Source organism: Pseudorca crassidens, chromosome 8, assembly GCF_039906515.1.
Source record: "Pseudorca crassidens isolate mPseCra1 chromosome 8, mPseCra1.hap1, whole genome shotgun sequence".
NCBI lineage: Eukaryota > Metazoa > Chordata > Mammalia > Artiodactyla > Delphinidae > Pseudorca > Pseudorca crassidens.
This window is the reverse complement of record NC_090303.1, coordinates 14,001,275-14,018,670: the sequence shown is the minus strand read 5'-3', so window position 1 is coordinate 14,018,670 and position 17,396 is coordinate 14,001,275. Positions and strand designations below refer to the sequence as shown.

The 17,396-nt window shown below is 43.5% G+C and overlaps 1 protein-coding gene across 6 annotated transcripts in view; it reads left to right on the top strand.

The window, feature by feature from the left end:
* Nucleotides 1–7,167, top strand: part of SUGCT (succinyl-CoA:glutarate-CoA transferase) — a 681,818-nt gene extending 674,651 nt beyond the window's left edge. For all 6 annotated transcript variants that reach the window (XM_067745863.1, XM_067745864.1, XM_067745862.1 and 3 more), the window contains one exon: nucleotides 6,206–7,167. In XM_067745863.1, the coding sequence (XP_067601964.1) occupies nucleotides 6,206–6,369 (164 nt within the window). In that variant the 3' untranslated portion in view covers nucleotides 6,370–7,167. The remainder of the gene's footprint in view (nucleotides 1–6,205) is intronic.
* Nucleotides 7,168–17,396: the final 10,229 nt, after the last annotated feature.

The following is a 17,396-nucleotide window of genomic DNA, read 5'->3' as shown; positions in this document are numbered from 1 at the left end:
GTTTGCCATCATTTAGAGTTACTGTAATTTATTGAACCAGTGCCAAAGTTTTGGACATATTTTCCTAATTTTTTTTCAGTATTACAACTATTTGACCACTTTATCTAGAAGGAAGCGGTTAGAGATAGGCCTTTGAGGACAGTACATGAGGGAATGATTGCTAAACACCTACTCTTAACAAGGTAACCTTTGGAAGCTAAGAAAAGATGGAAAAGTTTTCTTTCTTTCTTTTTTTTTTAAGTTCAGAATGCCCCACAAAGAACCCTCACAGACTGTGTGTTAGAAAGCCTTGTGGGAAGGAGAGAGGTATTAAGAGTATTAAGGAGATTTAGAAAGTTGTTTATTTAGATCCTTGCCAATAAAATTTGTCGATATTCCTGATTACATCCATAGGAAAAAAAATTTTTTTAAATAGGATTTCTCCATCTAAGTGTGTGAACACTTTTAAAACTCTTGATGTTGAGTTGACAAATTTCCCTCCAGAAGAATTGCACCAATTTGCATTCCTACCAATCACAGACCTCTTTTTTTTTTTTATTTATTGTTTTTGGCTGCGTTGGGTCTTCGTTGCTGCTCACGGGCTTTCTCTAGTTGCAGCGAGTGGGGCTACTCTTCGTTGCGGTGCGCAGGCTTCTCACTGCGGTGGCTTCTCGTTGCAGAGCGTGGGCTCTAGGCACACAGGCTTCAGTAGTTGTGGCGCACAGGCTTAGCTGGTCCACAGCATGTGGGACGTTCCCAGAGCAGGGCTCGAACCCAGGTCCCCTGCATTGGCAGGCAGACTCCCAACTACTGCACCACCAGGGAAGTCCCAATCACAGACGTCTTAAACACACGCTAAGATGACATCCACAAGATGATTTGCTAGTTTTATAAACAAAATTGGGGCTCATTATCTTCATACACATTTCTTTGATTATTACTGATGTTACTACCCATATTGTATTACCCAACTGCTCAAACCAATCCTCCGTAGGTATTGCCAGCCTCACTTTAGAAATCTATAGACTGAGACTCAGGGACCTTTTTTTTTTTTTTTTTTTGCGGTACGCGGGCCTCTCACTGTTGTGCCCTCTCCCGTTGCGGAGCACAGGCTCCGGACGCGCGGGCTCAGCGGCCATGGCTCACGGGCCCAGCCGCTCCGCGGCATGTGGGATCTTCCCGGACCGGGGCACGAACCCGTGTCCCCTGCTTCGGCAGGCGGACTCCCAACCACTGCACCACCAGGGAAGCCCTCAGGGACTTTTAAGAATTCTCAAGATCACACAGCTTTCAAGTGTTTGAAAGCATATGCGGGTGTAGATATTGCTTTGCCAAAAAGTAATTTAAGAACATGTGACTTATCTGCTCATCTTTTTTTTTTTTAAACAGAAAATCAGATCATTCTTTCTGAACCTTAGATGTAAATAATTATGTCAGACATCTTCTACTTCTTGAAACAAATAGTTGAAGAACCCTTCATGCAAAGCCTAGACTGGGAGGGATGTCCCAGGTACACAGGATTATTGCACAGGGTTACAGGGACAGGATTCAATGGACCCATGAGAACTTAGCTTTCTCTGGGATCTAGATATTGCCTTCCTTGTCTCACTGTGCGTGTCTATGTATATTTTTAAGGGACTGTAAATTTCTGGGTTTTATGAACCATGTGGCAAAATGATCCTCCACAGTAGCTCCTCACTCTGCCCCATCCCCAGGTTCACTTTCCAAAGTTTCAGTTACCTATTATCAACCGTGGTCTAAAAATATGAAACAGAAAATTCTAGAAAACAATAATTCATAAATTTTAAATTGTGTGCCATTCTGAGGAGAGTGATGAACTCTCCTGCCATCCCCCTCTGTCCCTTGAATCATCCGTTTGTCCAGCATATCCACCCGTTAGTCACTTAGTAGCCCTCTAGGTTATCAGATTGACTGTCCGTCAGTGGCAGCACATGTGTTCAAGTGACCCTTATTTTACTGAATAATGTTCCCAAAGCACAAGAGTAGTGATGCTGGCAATTCGGATATGCCAAAGAGAAGCTGTAAAGAGCTGCTTTTAAGTGAAAAGGTGAAAGTTCTCAACTTAATAAGGAAAGAAGAATAAACTGTAAGCTGAGGTCGCTGAGATCTACAGTAAGAGCGCATCTTCTATCCGTGAAATTGTGAAGAAGGAAAAAGAAGTTTGTGCTAGTTTTGCTGTCACGCCTCAAACTGCAAAAGTTAAGGCCACAGTGTGTCATAGGTGCTTAGTTAAGATGGAAAAAGCATTAAATATGTACAGTAAGATATTTCGAGAGACCACTTATACATAACTTATTATTATAGTATATTGTTATCATTGTTCTATGTTATCAGTAGTTACAGTTGTTCATCACTTACTGTGCCTCGTTTATAAATTAAACTTTATCATAAGTATGTGTGGATAAGAAAAAGAGTATACATAGGGTTTGACATTATCTGTGGTTTTAGGCATCCGCAAGGGGTCTTGGAAACTATCCCCTACAGATAAGGGAGCACTGCTGTATTTAAGAAACGCATAGAAAATTACAATGTGAAAACGGCCAGTACAGTACAGATACCTATACCATACTCTGATATTAAATTACATGGACAAACCCCAGCTTCAGAATCTTTCTAAAATCAATCATATGCAAAATACCTGGTTTCTGAAGGGGCATATGAAAAAGTATATATAATTTCATAAACTGCAATATGGCTTACTTAGTAACTTATATTTATTTAAAGAAGCCTAAGCTTTCCAAATGTATAGTATCTTCCAGGTGTCTTTATCCTAGCAAGTCTAAAAATTACCAAGTAATACCATTCCACCAACCTAAATTCTCTAAGATTTTTTTGTGCAAAGTGTTAAATGCCCTTCATCCCAGACTTGGTAGCATAGTGTTCGGTGTGGATCTGGAAGCTCCCAGGAAAGGATGGTGCATAGTGAGGGTGACACAAGTTGAACTGCCCTTTCCTATGGCTGGACCTGAAGAATTCCCTTATGCATCATCGCTGCAGGGAGGTTAAAAGTCCAAGTTCTAAGTACCAATACCACAGTACTCCAATGTGGATGAATCTCAAAAACATTATGCTAAGTGGAGGACACCAGACACTTAAAGGTCACATACTGTATGATCTCATTGATATGGAATATCCAGAATAGAGAAATCCCTGGAGACAGAAGGAAGGTTAGTGGTTGCCAGGGGCGTGAGGGGAGGGGAGAATTGAGAGAAACTGCTTAAGGGATGAGGGTTTTGCTGAGAGTGTAACTGAAGGTGGGGTCTGGCTGCTCGCCAGTAAAGAGGCAAGGTTGGCAGAAAGGAAAGTCTGCCTGATTTTGGATGCCGGCGACTGGGGGCCATGCGGGGGAGGGCGGATGCCTGTCCAAAGGCCGACTCCACCCCTCACAATCAGGGGGCAAGAGCTTTTATAGGTTGAAGGAAAGGGCTACATGCAGAAACAGCACAGTCAGCTCTGACAGTCATCTTGAAATCGGTCATCGCTGGTCTGACCAGCGTCATCCTGATTGTTTTAAGTACAGTTAATCTTCAGTTCCAGGGTCGGTTTGTTCCCATTTCCTTGAGGCCAATTCTTGGAATTGTGGCAGCTAATGTCACGGCTACAGTCTGGCCATCACGTAGTTAACTTCTTCCACCTGATGGGGTTTCAGCGTCTATAAGACAGCTCACAGGATAGGGCTCAGAATATTATCTATAGCCCTTGAGAAGGAACTAAAGGTCCTTAACTGCGCTTAATGACTAAACTATTATTATTTAGTCTTGTTGTACGGTATTCCTTTGTTTCTGCATTTTCTCATTTCTCTGATTAAACTTATTCTTTGGTTAAAGTTTTTCCACAGACAAAAGGCAGGCGGAGGACACGGGGGCCAAGGACCACAGGTGGGGTCCTGCTCCGTTTCAGGAGCGATGGAAATATTTTGGAACTAGATAGAGGTGGTAGTCACACAGCATTGCAAATGTATTAAATGCCACTGAATAGTTCACTTGAAAATGGTGAATTTTATGTTATGTGAATTTCACCTCAACCCATTCTTTTTTTAACAAAACTCCAAGTTCCTAAACCCAATAGACCTGGACTTGGAAACTGACAACTTCCTAGCTGTATGATGTTGGGCAAGTTATTCTCATTTTCTAACCTGGATCCTAACTTTAACCGTTTTACCTTAAACCTCCGGCAACATCCATACAGGATTGCCGTGAGGATTATAGGAGATCACGTACATAAAACCTTTGGCACAGTGGCTGGCACATCCTAGATTCTTAGGAAACGGTAGCTACCACTGCTAATACTCCTGGCAGCAGCAGCAATAGCAGTAAATGGTAGCTGTGTTTCAACCCAGATTCCTGAATAGTCAAGTGACTGTTTTCCAGTTGATCGTCTTGCTTCAGGTCCTCCAGTAGGAAAAGAACACATACCTGACTTCGACTTCAGCCTTGTATTCGCTCAGCAGAGTCCTTCTTTTGAAAGACAAGTTTTAGATGAAAACCATGGTTAATGTCAAAATGGAACACATCCCTAAAATACCAACTTATCAGCTTTCCCGGGAGCGTAGGGGGCACTGCTTCCCAATGTGTGCTCCTTTCCTGAAAAGGGACCAACCCGTGAAAAAACAGTCATACACTGGAGCATTTAAAGGGAAGTGTGAGAAGGGGAAAAAAAAGGAATTTCCCTGAGCTTCAGAGAAGGAAAACTGTGCAGTCAGTTGGAAGTTGCCGTTTATCTGGAGTGCATGGTATGGGTGACAGACAGGGGCGCCTTGATGGTTTTAGGAGGTCTGTGTCCTCTCTCTCCATCAACAATGGCTTCCTCAACATGACCTTTTCTGAATGGAATTCTCCGAAGAGCCGGGAGCACATTTGCTGCTTTACTCACTGACATTCTGTTACCCACATGTGCTTTGGTTTTATTTGTTCTTCCTATGAGCTCCCCAAATCGAGAGGAGGCTGGAAGAATTTTTATGAGATAGAAATGTACTGTTTTGTAGTCTCCTTGTGACTCCCTAATTTGTTTTCCCGAAGCCTAATCAAGTGAGACGTAAAGGACAGCCAACATAAATACCATTTATTGAATGAGGCAACAAAAGTAAAATCTGTTGAAACAGCATGTTCCCCAGCTTGTCCATGGAAGAGTGAGAAGCAAGACGAGGCTGCTAAGGTTATGGAAAGTACATGGTCTTCAATGTGAGACAGCTCAGGTGGACATGGATTTGCTTCCTGGTGCTATTAATTATTAGCCATGTGACCTTGAGCAAAACCTTATTAGCTTTGGGGACTTTAGTGTCATTATGTGAAGATTGGGGAGGATAAAATCCATTCCCAACAGGTGTTGAAAGCATTTCTTGAGTTATCCTGTTTGCAGTGGCTCAGTGCTCAGCAAAGAGCTGACAATAAACATCCTTTTCCCCTTGCACTGCAAAGCATCAAGGGAGGTGATGGGGCAGCTTTTGTCATCATAGTGGCCGGCAGGTTTTGTGCATTGTTGTGGGTTAGGGGATGCTTACTTCGTGCTTTCTGTCCATTATCTCATTTAAATCCTTACATCAAGTCTATGTGGTAAACTTTATCATACCCAGTTTAGTCGCAGAACACGAGGCTCAGAGACGTTAAGTAATTAGTCCGAGATGGCGCTGCTCGAAAGTAGAAGAGCGGATATCCAAACAGAAGTCTCTCTGACAATGAAGGTTGCACCCATAACCTCTTCTACCACCTAAAGGCTTCACCCCGGGTCTGGCTGAGGTGTAGTTGATCTGTGGTCTGTTGAACTGAATCTTGGAACCCTACAGTAGATGCTGAGTAGTAAACCTTTGTGTTACCTTCACCTGGGGTCAGAGTTCCAGCTTCAGAGAGACACTATGTACCCATGGCCACTGTTCTCTGAGACCCAGAAAGTCAACTCAGTTGAGTGACCTACCCCTGTGGGTCTTTGTGACAGGCCAGGCATATTCATGTGGCCCCCTGCATGGTGGTGGGCAGGTCAGATGACCACTGCACAGTTGGATAAAGCTAAGTCAAGAAAAGCCATGTGTGCAAATGCAGTTCTTTCCAAAATGATGGTCCGTCTGCAAGGGTGTAACCGGCAGTGATGTTCCTGGCATTCATCGCAAACACCCCAGGCTGCTTGGGTAATGAATTTGTTTTTTTTTTGGGTAATGAATTTCTGAGGGTTAGTCATTAACAGGTTTCCTGCCTTCCTCCCCCTTTGACAGGCCCAGCTGTGAGATACAGTGAGTTAAAGATGTCAGAGGCCAGCCCGCCCCCCCTGCTTGGGCAGCACACGACGCATATCCTGAAGGAGGTCCTCAGATACGATGACAGGGCCATCACAGAGCTGCTCAGCGCTGGAGTGGTGACCCAACATGAGGTTGAGTGACAAAGGAAATACGCTTTTTTGCAAAACCACAGTTGGAATGCGTTTTGCTAGCAAAGGTAAAGTAGCCTTTTCGGACCCTGCTCCCCAGTTCTGGTGCCTGCCACTGAAGAGTTAGAGGAATTCCAGAGTTCCTGCCTGGCCTCTCCAGAATGGCGCTGGTATCAGTGAATCGAGTGCTTTCTAAACGCACCCCACCTTTGATTCCTTACCATTTACCCCCAGATAATAGATTAATTGTGGATTTGTGGGATTTTTTTTGGGGGGTGAAGTTTTTTTTTTTCTGGAAAAATACATTCCTCATTCTAATTACGTTAATAGCCTAAACGTTTGCCCCTCCAGCCCACGCAGGTCTGAAAAAGAGCAGATCTCTTGACATTCTTTACTTGCACATAAAGTCCTCATTTAAACCTTTGTTAGGAAGTCAAAGCAATAAGCAGAATGACAGTCTCGGTGATTGATTTTAAACAGAATAACTTAATTTTGAGCTCATGAACCCTTTGTTAATCTGTAATTTAAACCATGGAATTTGTTAATGTCCATTATAAAACTGAGCTCCGTTCTCCCCCATGGGGGTAAATAATGGCTTTATGTTGTATTTCTTTGATTATTTCATGAGACACGGCAGAAAATCAGTCTCCACCAATGAATTTTGGGATGTAGGGGGTGAAGAGTGGTTCTTTAATTGGTACCTTATTTTGAGCCAAGTACAAATGCAACAGGTTTTTAAATGAATGTCAGATGACTATCTCGGTATTAAATAACATCTAAATAATGATAAATTGGAGAATGAAAGGAAAATATTTCTTTGTGATCTGAGTATCCACTGTAGAAGAATATATCATGCCTTAATATTAAGTATTTGCATTTAAGTATTTGTCAGTGAATTCGAAATATAGAAACATCTTCCTGTCCAGAAGGTGGTAGCTGATTTGCCTATATGTTCCAGGATGAATTGTCACTCAGACTGCCAATCACCCAAGCCCAGGTACAGACCAAGGAATCAGATGACCCCATGATGAGTATCCTCATATGAACACAATTCACGCTGTTAGGCACATATATCTTAAAGCCACGTCATTACATGCCAAGTGGTCATTGAAAGTTAAATTACAGATGTTCATTTTTCAAACTGTGATTTAGAGCTAGTTTTCTTTTTTTTTTGGGGGGGTATGCGGGCCTCTCACTGTTGTGGCCTCTCCTGTTGCGGAGCACAGGCTCAGCGGCCGTGGCTCACAGGCCCAGCTGCTCTGCAGCATGTGGGATCTTCCCAGACCGGGGCACGAACCCGTGTCCCCTGCATCGGCAGGCAGACTCTCAACCATTGCTCCACCAGGGAAGCCCTTAGAGCTAGTTTTCTTGTGGTGTTCTTTTTTATTGGGAAGATTCAAGCCATTTATGCATGCTGTAAGCCCCAATGTGTTTGTAGAATCAAGGACTCCAAAGGAAGTTTGTCTTCTCATGAGGCCTCCTGGGACTTTCTAGAAGAATGCCTACTAATTCTTGAAACACTTATTGTCCTCTCTGCTTTCCTCTTTGTGGACAACTTTTTCTGAAGAACTCCTGCTGTTATCCCACTAGTTAGAATTTCATCATGCAAGGGTAATTTGATACCTTCTTCAGTACTTTTCCCCCAGTGGCTAATTCGTAGATATATATTTGGAGACAGTCACTTCAGGCCAGACATCTAAATGAAATTCTTCCATGTATATACAATTAGTAATGAAAATGGTAAAAGGCTGGATGACAGAGAATTGGCAAAACACATACCTTGAAAGACATTTCTCCACCATTTCTCCTAGTGAGCCAAGTAGATGTCTTGAAATGCAAATTACTTGGTTACTGAGCAATAACCCTTAAATATCTGGGTCTCCATATGTAGCAGGATGTTGATCATTTAGACAGGGTCACAAAATGCCTCTAAAACCTTGAAATCAATTACGGTTGGTTGATTGCGCAGTCTTGGTCCCTAGCAGAGTTGCCATTGGAGACCGTCTCCAGTGTAATCGTGTATGTAGCTGTCCAGATTTCCACCTACACACCTCAAAACGATCCAGGAGAACTTTGAACCTGTTCATTACCCAACAGATAGCACTTACCCAACTGATTAGGTGAGAGAAGTAATTTAGAATATGTTTCAAGTTCAGATAGATAATTAGTCCTGCAAGAAACACTGTGCTTGCTACAATTTCTAGCAACATGTCCCAGATCAAGTTATACCTATAAACAATGTGCTGTTTTAATTATCAGGACCTATTATCTTATGCATTTCCAAAGCCAAACATACTATTAAGATACCATATGCTCCAGTTCACTTTGTGTCAAGGCCTACCTTCTGGCAGATTTGTGTCTGAGGTTGGCCTAGAAAGTTCTTTGAAACTTCGCGGGTTAATCATTATGTGTGTCCACGAGCAACTGGTTTCCTTCCCTTGATTTTTTTCTTAAACTTTCTGCTGCCATGATTTTCTGGTTAATCAAGCATATTTTCCGTCATGCATTCTGATATGCTGAATGTTTCCCCAGAAGAAGAGAAATGAACATTGACCAGTTTTGTGTGACTCCCCCGGGTTACTTGGTGTTCTTTCGTGTTCAGTCCATCTACTAGGAGTTAGAAGCCCAGTCATGATTTAAAAAAACAGAAAAACAAGGGAGGTCTCACATAGGTTATTTCATACTAGCTCATTAGACTATTAGACTATGTGGGGTTAACCTCTTAGATAACCCCACAGTGGGGGGCTTTTGCATAAGACTTCAAGACCCCTGCTTTCAGCCTTTTGCACGGAAATTCACACCCGCTTGTATCTCACCTGAATTTGGTAGCTCACCACTGACCCTTCGGTCCCATGACGTCGGCATGTGGTCTGCTTTTACGGATGTGAGTCTTGCTTGTCACTGTCCCATGTGGCTCAATGCTGCCTTTATCCACAGGACCCGTTCTCCAGATCCTGGGCCAGCAGGTGCTGAGAAAGAACGTTAGGTCCAGATCGTCTGCCTCTGCTCTGACAGCTCATGTGGCAAAGGAGACGAGAGGGAAAGAAAGGCACAGTCCTCACCCTCCATTCCCTGGCCCTGGGCTATTCATTTTCAAACTCATCCCCAAAGATTAATAGATTTTTCTTGCATTTGCTTCTGTTCATGGGAGAATATCCGCTATAGTGAGTCCTTAAATTCATGAGATTCTTCAGACACGGGATGCCAGCAGAAAATGGTGGTTCACCTTGATTGTAGTATCAATGACACTTAGGAGGCCAGAATGTCAAGCTCACTTCTTTTCCCTCTCTATTTTGTGGTACAGTCATTATTTGATAAGGAGGATGAAAAGGTTCTGGAAAAAAAGGTACATAATTCCATTTCAAACAGCTGTTGGGAAAATAAAAAACACATCACAGGGGAAATGTAGAACTTTTCTCAGACATCAGGATAAAATTGTGTTACTTCTTACAGTCTTAGTAGAGAAATACCAGGGTTCAGTGTTTTATAAATTCCTACTCTCATATGATGCTTAAATGGTTTCTCTGTGTAGACATACCAGGCTATCTTCTGGGCACAAATGGACCTGAGCTGGCTCTATGCAGGACAGGTTTATGTGGTGGGATTCGTGGAGTATAAGCACCTCCAACAGACACATTTCCCCCAAAGCTGATTCAAAACCGTGTCTTTTAGTATCACTCGAGGAAGTTAACGTATTATTGACAAATGAATGCAGATACTTTGAAACCGTATATTTATTCTACACACTAGGGGGAGGGAGTGTGAGTTTTGAAGGGAGGAGAGTTGGAATAAGTGAATTTGATGTGGTGGAAGGGAAGAGAGAGCACGCCCAGGTCAGGGTGACCCAAGGGTGTGTTGGCCCTGGGGACCCTGGCGAGCCCATCGCAGCGTGAGCCTAGCCTGACCTGACGTGTGAATGCCGGGAGGGAGGACAGGCACTGGGGGGAGCTCAAATGCTACCCAGGAGACGGAACTCACCCACCTCAAATTTTTTTTCTGGAGAAATAGTTCTTTTTTCCCATTCTTTAAGATCTTAACATTAAAGGGACTACCCAGCCTCTTGACCCTTTGCAACTTTTTTTTTTTAATTTTTATCTTATATTGGAGCATAGCTGATTAACCGTGTCAGTTTCAGGTGTACAGCCAAGTGATTCAGTTACACATGTATCCATTCTTTTTCAGGTTCTTTTCTCATATAGGTTATCACAGAATGTTGAGTATAGCTCCCTGTGCTGTCCAGTAGGTCCTTGTTGGTTATCTGTTTTATATAGACCAGTGTGTACATGTCAGTCCCAATCTATCCCTCCCCGCCTACCTTTCCCTCCTGGCCTCCTGGTAACCATAAGTTCATTCTTTAAGTCTGTGAGTCTGTTTCTGTTTTGTAAATAAGGTCATTTGTATCCTTTTTTTTTTTTAATAAGAGGCTGTGATAGATGCACCAAAGAGGCCCACATCCTAATTCCCAGAACCTGTGGATAGTGCCACCTTCCATGGCAAGAGGGCCTGATACAATCACAGGGGCCTGTGGGCCCTGTGGTGGGCCTGATACAATCCCAGGGGCCTTTAAGTGTGGAAGAGTCAGTGTCAGAGTGACATGACGGGAGAAGGACTTTTCCGATTGCTATGGGATTTGAAAATGGAAATGAATGAAGGAACATAGGCATCTTCTAGGAGATGAAAAATGCAAAAAAAAAAAAAAAAGGACTCTCCCTTAGAGCCTCTAGAAGGAAAGCAGTCCTGCTTGATTTTAGCCCAGTGAGACCTAGTTTGGACTCATTTGGGACTTCTGATCTCCAGAACTGTAAGCTAATAAATTTGTGCTGTTTTAAGCCACGGCGTTTGTGATATTTTGTCACAGCACCAATAGGAAACTAATATGGAGGCTGCTCTTCCTTGGTTTGAAAGTCTAAAGTGACAGGAGAATCGTTGCCATGCAAAGTGACTAATTGACACCTCCCTGTAAGTCCATTTTTTTCTACTTTCTCTTTTTTTATTTCCACTTCCTTTTTGACTTTTCACTTTTTCCCCATCCTTTCTCTACAATAATGTTTTCTTTCTCCCTCTCCTTTATCTTCCTCTCCCTCCTCCTCCGCTTCTTTCTCTCTTTCTCTCTTTTTGTCCATGTTACATAAGCATGGACACCAAAAGCCACCACTGACCTCGAGAAAAATAGGACTTGCTCAGTGATCTGGAGGATAACTAGTGGTAATTCTGGCCATGACTTCAGCTCCACAAGCGATTTTGGCTTAATCCATGGGCGGGGTGAGCCCTGAATAACTGGCTCCCTCTCCTTCTCCCTCAAAACTCAGGGAACGAAGTGAAGGAGTGTTCCAGATGTCACCCCAGTCTGGGGCAGAGCCCTCGGGCTTGCTACCTGTCACATGCCCCCAGTGCTAAGAAAAACATAAATAAATAAAATGTAATACAGAGCAGAGACTAGACTCTGTGACAGCTGGGGTCTTGCTGTTGTGACTGAGTTCTCATCAGAGAAGGGGGAAGGAGGGCATGAAGCTTGATGTTTCTGCTCCAGCACTCAGCCTTGGCCTTTGTTTCTTGCTTTTTTCTTTTCTTTTGTTTTTTTGGCCTTGCCACACGTGGGATCTATGTTCCCCGACCAGGGATTGAACCTGTGCCCCCTGCAGTGGAAATGCGTGGAGTCTTAAGCACTGGACCACCAGGGAAGTCCCTTTGTTTCTTGCTTTTTCTTGGAGAAGGCAGCTACTCCGCCTTCAAGGGGGATTAGTAGTTTGCCCCTAATCACTGCTGTCAAACGGCCTCCAGAAAGGCGGTACCTTGGTTTTGCCATCTGTGAAACAGGCAGCCTGGGTCCTCACAGTTCCCTTTGCTTTCTTCTTTCAACAGGATGAAAAACACTCAGACGCACCCCTCCTGTCTCCCCCCACCCCTTTCTTTTTCTTTGCAAATGAACCACATGACAGTCTGTTCAACTCATATTGGTTTCTTTGGCTCCTGACCACAGAGATTGGAGGAGCAAAGCTTTCTTGCTGCTCATCTGCAGAATGAGCACAACTTGCTGTCACCCAGAACTTGTGCACAAATGCTGCCCATGAAGCAAGACATAGCTTCAGAACACACAACTGAGAGGAGAGAAATTAATGGAAAACGGCCACGGGAAAATATCTTTCTGTCCTCCCCTTTACCTCCTTCTGAACCCTAGAGAAGAATTCAGATTGCCGTAGCATCTCTTGGTATGGGACGTGGCAACATGTGTAACACACATTCACCCCAGTAGACTTGGATTTATGTTTGTAGGTTTTACAAAGGACTTCCTGGCTGTTCTTGATCAAAGCTTTGAAATATACTACTAATGGACATTATTGTGTTCTTTCTTCTCAGAGGGTCAAGAAAATTGTAGCGTCTATTTTGGGGGGACTGCTAAAGATTCACTCTTTAGGGGGGGTAGAAAATGAACTATATTTCCAGGATTGTCATTATAGATAGCCAAATGCTTGCAATGGCATTGACACAGATGAGGGGGCAGAACAGAAATGCAGTGACCCACAGGTCACCTCTGGAAACAGTACCCAGTGACCCAGGACCCTGAATCTTCTCAGCTTGATTTGCTGAACTGTGCAAATGGGAGAGTGTTCCATTCTTAAAAAATATGACAGAGTTGGAAATATCCAGTCACTAGGGTTTCCGTCTCTGGGCCCGTTTCCCATCTTCTGCATCCCAAACATTTGTCTGGTTCTCCAAATTTACTTTCTGGGAAAACCTAAGTGAAAGGTTGCGGGCCCAGCACGCGAGCAGAGGTGGTGTTCAGGCCTCGCTAAGTGACTCAGTTAGCTGAAGTCACCGACAAAACCCTGCAGAGATGACAGTGATCAAAACTCATCAGTTTGTGCAGCTACACTCATACGACCCAGGTGACATGTGGTGAAATGAGTAGCTTGGTGGGCCTCTGTGTGGGTACATTTCTGGGGGAAGGTTTTTTAACTTGGGAGAATGAACAGTCAGAGCTAGAATAGGCCCAGCTGGGGGAGGAAGAGGATTCTGCTGGTAGAGTTAGTACCTTTCATTTCCTGTGCAAAGTTGAAGTAGACTTACTCTGCATCCGCGTGAAATAAGAGCTCTTATTATATTCTTTTTTTTCCTCTCTCTCTCTCTTAGGATACATGATAGATATAGTTCAGCAATACTGGAAGATCTTCTTATGAGTTCTGTGACTGGGGTTAAATTTGATGCTTAATAATAATAATAATGACACCAACAACAATATCTGTTAAGGTCTTATATGTAAAGCACTGTCCTAATAGATTTATATGTACTAATGCACTTATTCAATGTGCCTGGGAAGCCCTGAAGGCTACTGCCTGGAGATGGAGGTCGGGGCTTCCCTGGTGGTCCAGTTAAGACTCCATGCTTCCAGTGCAGGGGGCACGGGTTCGATCCCTGGTCGGGGAACTAGGATCCCACATACTGCATGGCATAGCCATGAAAAAAAAGAAAAAGATGGAGGTCATCATGTTAAAGTGGACACACTCACAGGTCCTCTGCTCCATCACCTTCAGTGTGACTAAGTGATACCCTGCCGTCATTACCACGGCCACTACCCTCAGATTGTGTCCCTAAACCTCTTGCACCCCAGGACTTGGGGATCTTCAAAGGGGTAAAGGGCAAGACATATCAGGAGCAGAAAGACCCTAATCCATTCATTTCAACCTTTGCAAATGCTCTAGAAATAACAGGGTTTCCAAAAGGATCAGCTTAACTGAAACACTGTCAGCAAAACCCTCAGGAAAGTCTCCTCAGGCTGCCGTCTCAGGGAGATATCACAGTTTTTCAACTGTCAAACATCCTAAGAACATATACGTCTACCAGAGAGGACCTGAAAATGTTCCCCCCACTCCAGAAGATTTTTCTGTGTATGAATTTACAGAGATAGCCTGCCATTTGTGAAGCTTTTTAAAGGTTCAGTGGAGCCATAAGGTTGCTGATGCAGTAGGATCAAAAGCAGCTCTCCCAAAGGCCGTTGCTGGGAAAAATGATAGAGCCTAGAACACTTGGACTTAACCACGTAGGGGGCACCATTTAGTGCCCTAGAGAACAACCAGCACACTGCTGAAATCTAGACCTGGAGAGAGAGAGAGACGTCAGTGTAAACAAAGGATAGCTTATTAGAGGTACTGAACGTCAGGAAATGAGTGACACCCATTTCCAATGAAATTTCAGATTCTCCTTGGACAGATGAAAGAAGTACGACAGATATCTAGGATGATATATATGACTCCAGCTTGAATTACAATTTTTATTAGTAGGAAAATACTCATTTGTGTAAAAATCTACTCTATAAGCAAATTCAGTGAAAAATGTAATTCCCCCCAAATAAAAGATACAGCAGTGAACCATACAGATAACTCCTCTCGATTCGTTTGGAGCAATTTCAAAGGGTTGGAGTGGAGGGGAGAGGGGAGTACATCTTGGTGTTTGTCCTAACCCACGAACGAAGCGTTTTCTGATCTCCACAATTGGAAGTGATTTCTGCATCTTGTTTGCTATCTCAGGCCTCTGTGTTTATCTGACCATAACAGTTATCACACACTGAGTTATAATTCCTAGTCACCAATTGCTCTTTCCTATTAACTGTAATATTGTGGGTATCTTAGTCACCACTGCATCTCCAGTGATTACCATGATGCTTACCCTGTAGGAGACACACAGTAAATATCTGTCCACTAGACATTCTCTCACTCACCAGATTACATGTTCTATGAGATAAGCACTGGTTATGTTCATTCTCTTTTTTAACTCATAGTGCCTGTAGTAAACACTTTTCAAAGATGGTCACCATCAGTTCCTCCCTCCCAGTAGGCACATGCCTCTCTTCCCATCAAAGGATGCACTTTATTTTCCTTCCCCTGGAACCTGGGCTGGTCTGGTGACTTGCTTTTTTTTTTTTTTTTTTTTGAACTGTTTATTTTAAATAATTTTATATTTACAAAAACTATTAAAATAATACTTAGAATTCCCATATACTGCTCACCTAGTTTCCACTAATATTAACATTTTATGTAACCAAGGTACAAAATTAGCTAAGCCAGCAAATTACTGTTGATACGATACTCTTAATTAATGTCCAAACATTATTCAAATTTTACCAGTTGTCTCACTTTGGTAGACAGAATTCTATAGTCCCCAAGATTCCCAGCCCCTGATGTACACATACTTTCTCCTAGTTATTCAGTCAAACACTAATCTAAGCACTGCTGTGGAAGGATTTTGCAGCTATAATTAAGGTCCAAAATCAGTTGGCCATAAGATAGGTAGATTGTCTGGGGGTGGTCTGACCTAATCCCATGAGTCCTTTAAGTCTGAGTCTAGAAGTCAAAGACATCAGGCCAGGGATTTTTAAGCACAAAGGGGGTTTGACATGAGAGAACTTTTCAGAAGTGACTCATTTTGACCCACAGAATGGGGTAGACGTGATACAGTGCCAGTTCTAGGCTGAGCCTTGAAGAGGCTTAGCGTCATCCTCTTTTGCTCTTGGAAATCGACCACCATGAAAGGCCTCTGACCACTGTCCTTTGAGGAATCCCGTGATACCCATGCCACTCTCTTCAGAGAGGAGCCACTTCGAGGAGCCCAAAGACACCCAATATGTGAGTGAATCTCTCCCAGACTTCCAGCCCGCCTCTGCAATCACATGAATACAACTGAGTAATCGAAAGCAGCCACTACCCCGTGGAGCAGAAGAGTGGCCCGGCTGAGCCTTACCCACATTTCTGACCCACATAAACTAAGGTGGTTTTATTCCACTGTTGTGATGTGGTTTGTTATAAGCAAAGTTCTAACTCAGAGAAGGATCTCAATATTAAATGTTGCTTGATGAAGAGATTTTTTTTTTTTTTTTTTTTTTTTTAGCATCACAATCTTTTTATTATGATTTCCACTGTGCGCAGCCTCTGGGAACATCAGCTCCTTCTGGAGTGGAGGCTGAGCCATGGGGAGGGGCATGCAGCTATAGTGATGGGGAGACGGGGCTAGGGGATGTTCCCCTCAGCTTACTGTCAAGTTACCATCCACAGAGCAGCACATAGGGAGGGCATGAGGGACCAGAGCCCATTGGATCCTCCATTGTTACTTGAGTGCTTTCAGAGTCCTTCTCACAAGTCTGTGTTTGGCCAGGAGACAGATCAGAGACCATCTCTTCTAGGAGGCTAAGCTTGATGCCCTTTATTTTACCATGGATCTGGAAAGGCCTTGCTACTTATACCTTGATGTTCTTACAGCACCGTGACTGATTGAAAGAGCGAATAATATGTGCTATGGTTTTTAAATTATTTTTTCCTATTGAAAGAGGGCAACCAAAAACCTGGCTTTGGTTGAAAATTCTTCTAAAATGAATTGACCCACTAATTGTCCTGGAAGGAACGGAATGTGTTTCTTTGGATGATGTTGTGCCCCAGGTCATCGTTCTGACCAGATGCAAATTCCTTCCCGCCCTCAGGTGAAACTGAGGACACTTATGATCAGAAATTGTCGTGTTCTCAATCTGGGAAGAGCTTAAACTCCAGAAAGATTTAAGTTACTGAGGGGTTTCCACAGTAGGCAGCCCCTAAGCTGGCAGCCCAGTGAGCCTCACCCCTGCTTCACACTTGTGCGCTGTGCTTTCCCGTGTTGTACCAAAGGTGGTCTGTGGACACAACAGCATAGAGCAGAGGGGATGGTGCGTCACTTCCCAGATTAGGGTATAAAAAACTGAAGCATCTATTCTGCCTCTCTCTGTTTCTGTCTCTCTCGGTCTGCCTCTCTCTGTCCCTGTCTCTCTCTGTCGCTCACTTTGGGGGAAAGCCAGTTGCCATGGAGTGAGGCATCCCTATGTAGAGTCCCACATGACAAAGAACTAAAGCTTCTGTCCAACAACCAATGAGGAAGTGAATCCAAGAACCACACGAGTGAGTTTGGAAGCAGATCCTCCAGCCTCAGTACAGCCTGACAATGACTGCAACCCTAGCCAACAGCGTACCGACATCTCAGAACCGTGCAGCTAACCCAGATTCCCAACCCTCAGAAACTGT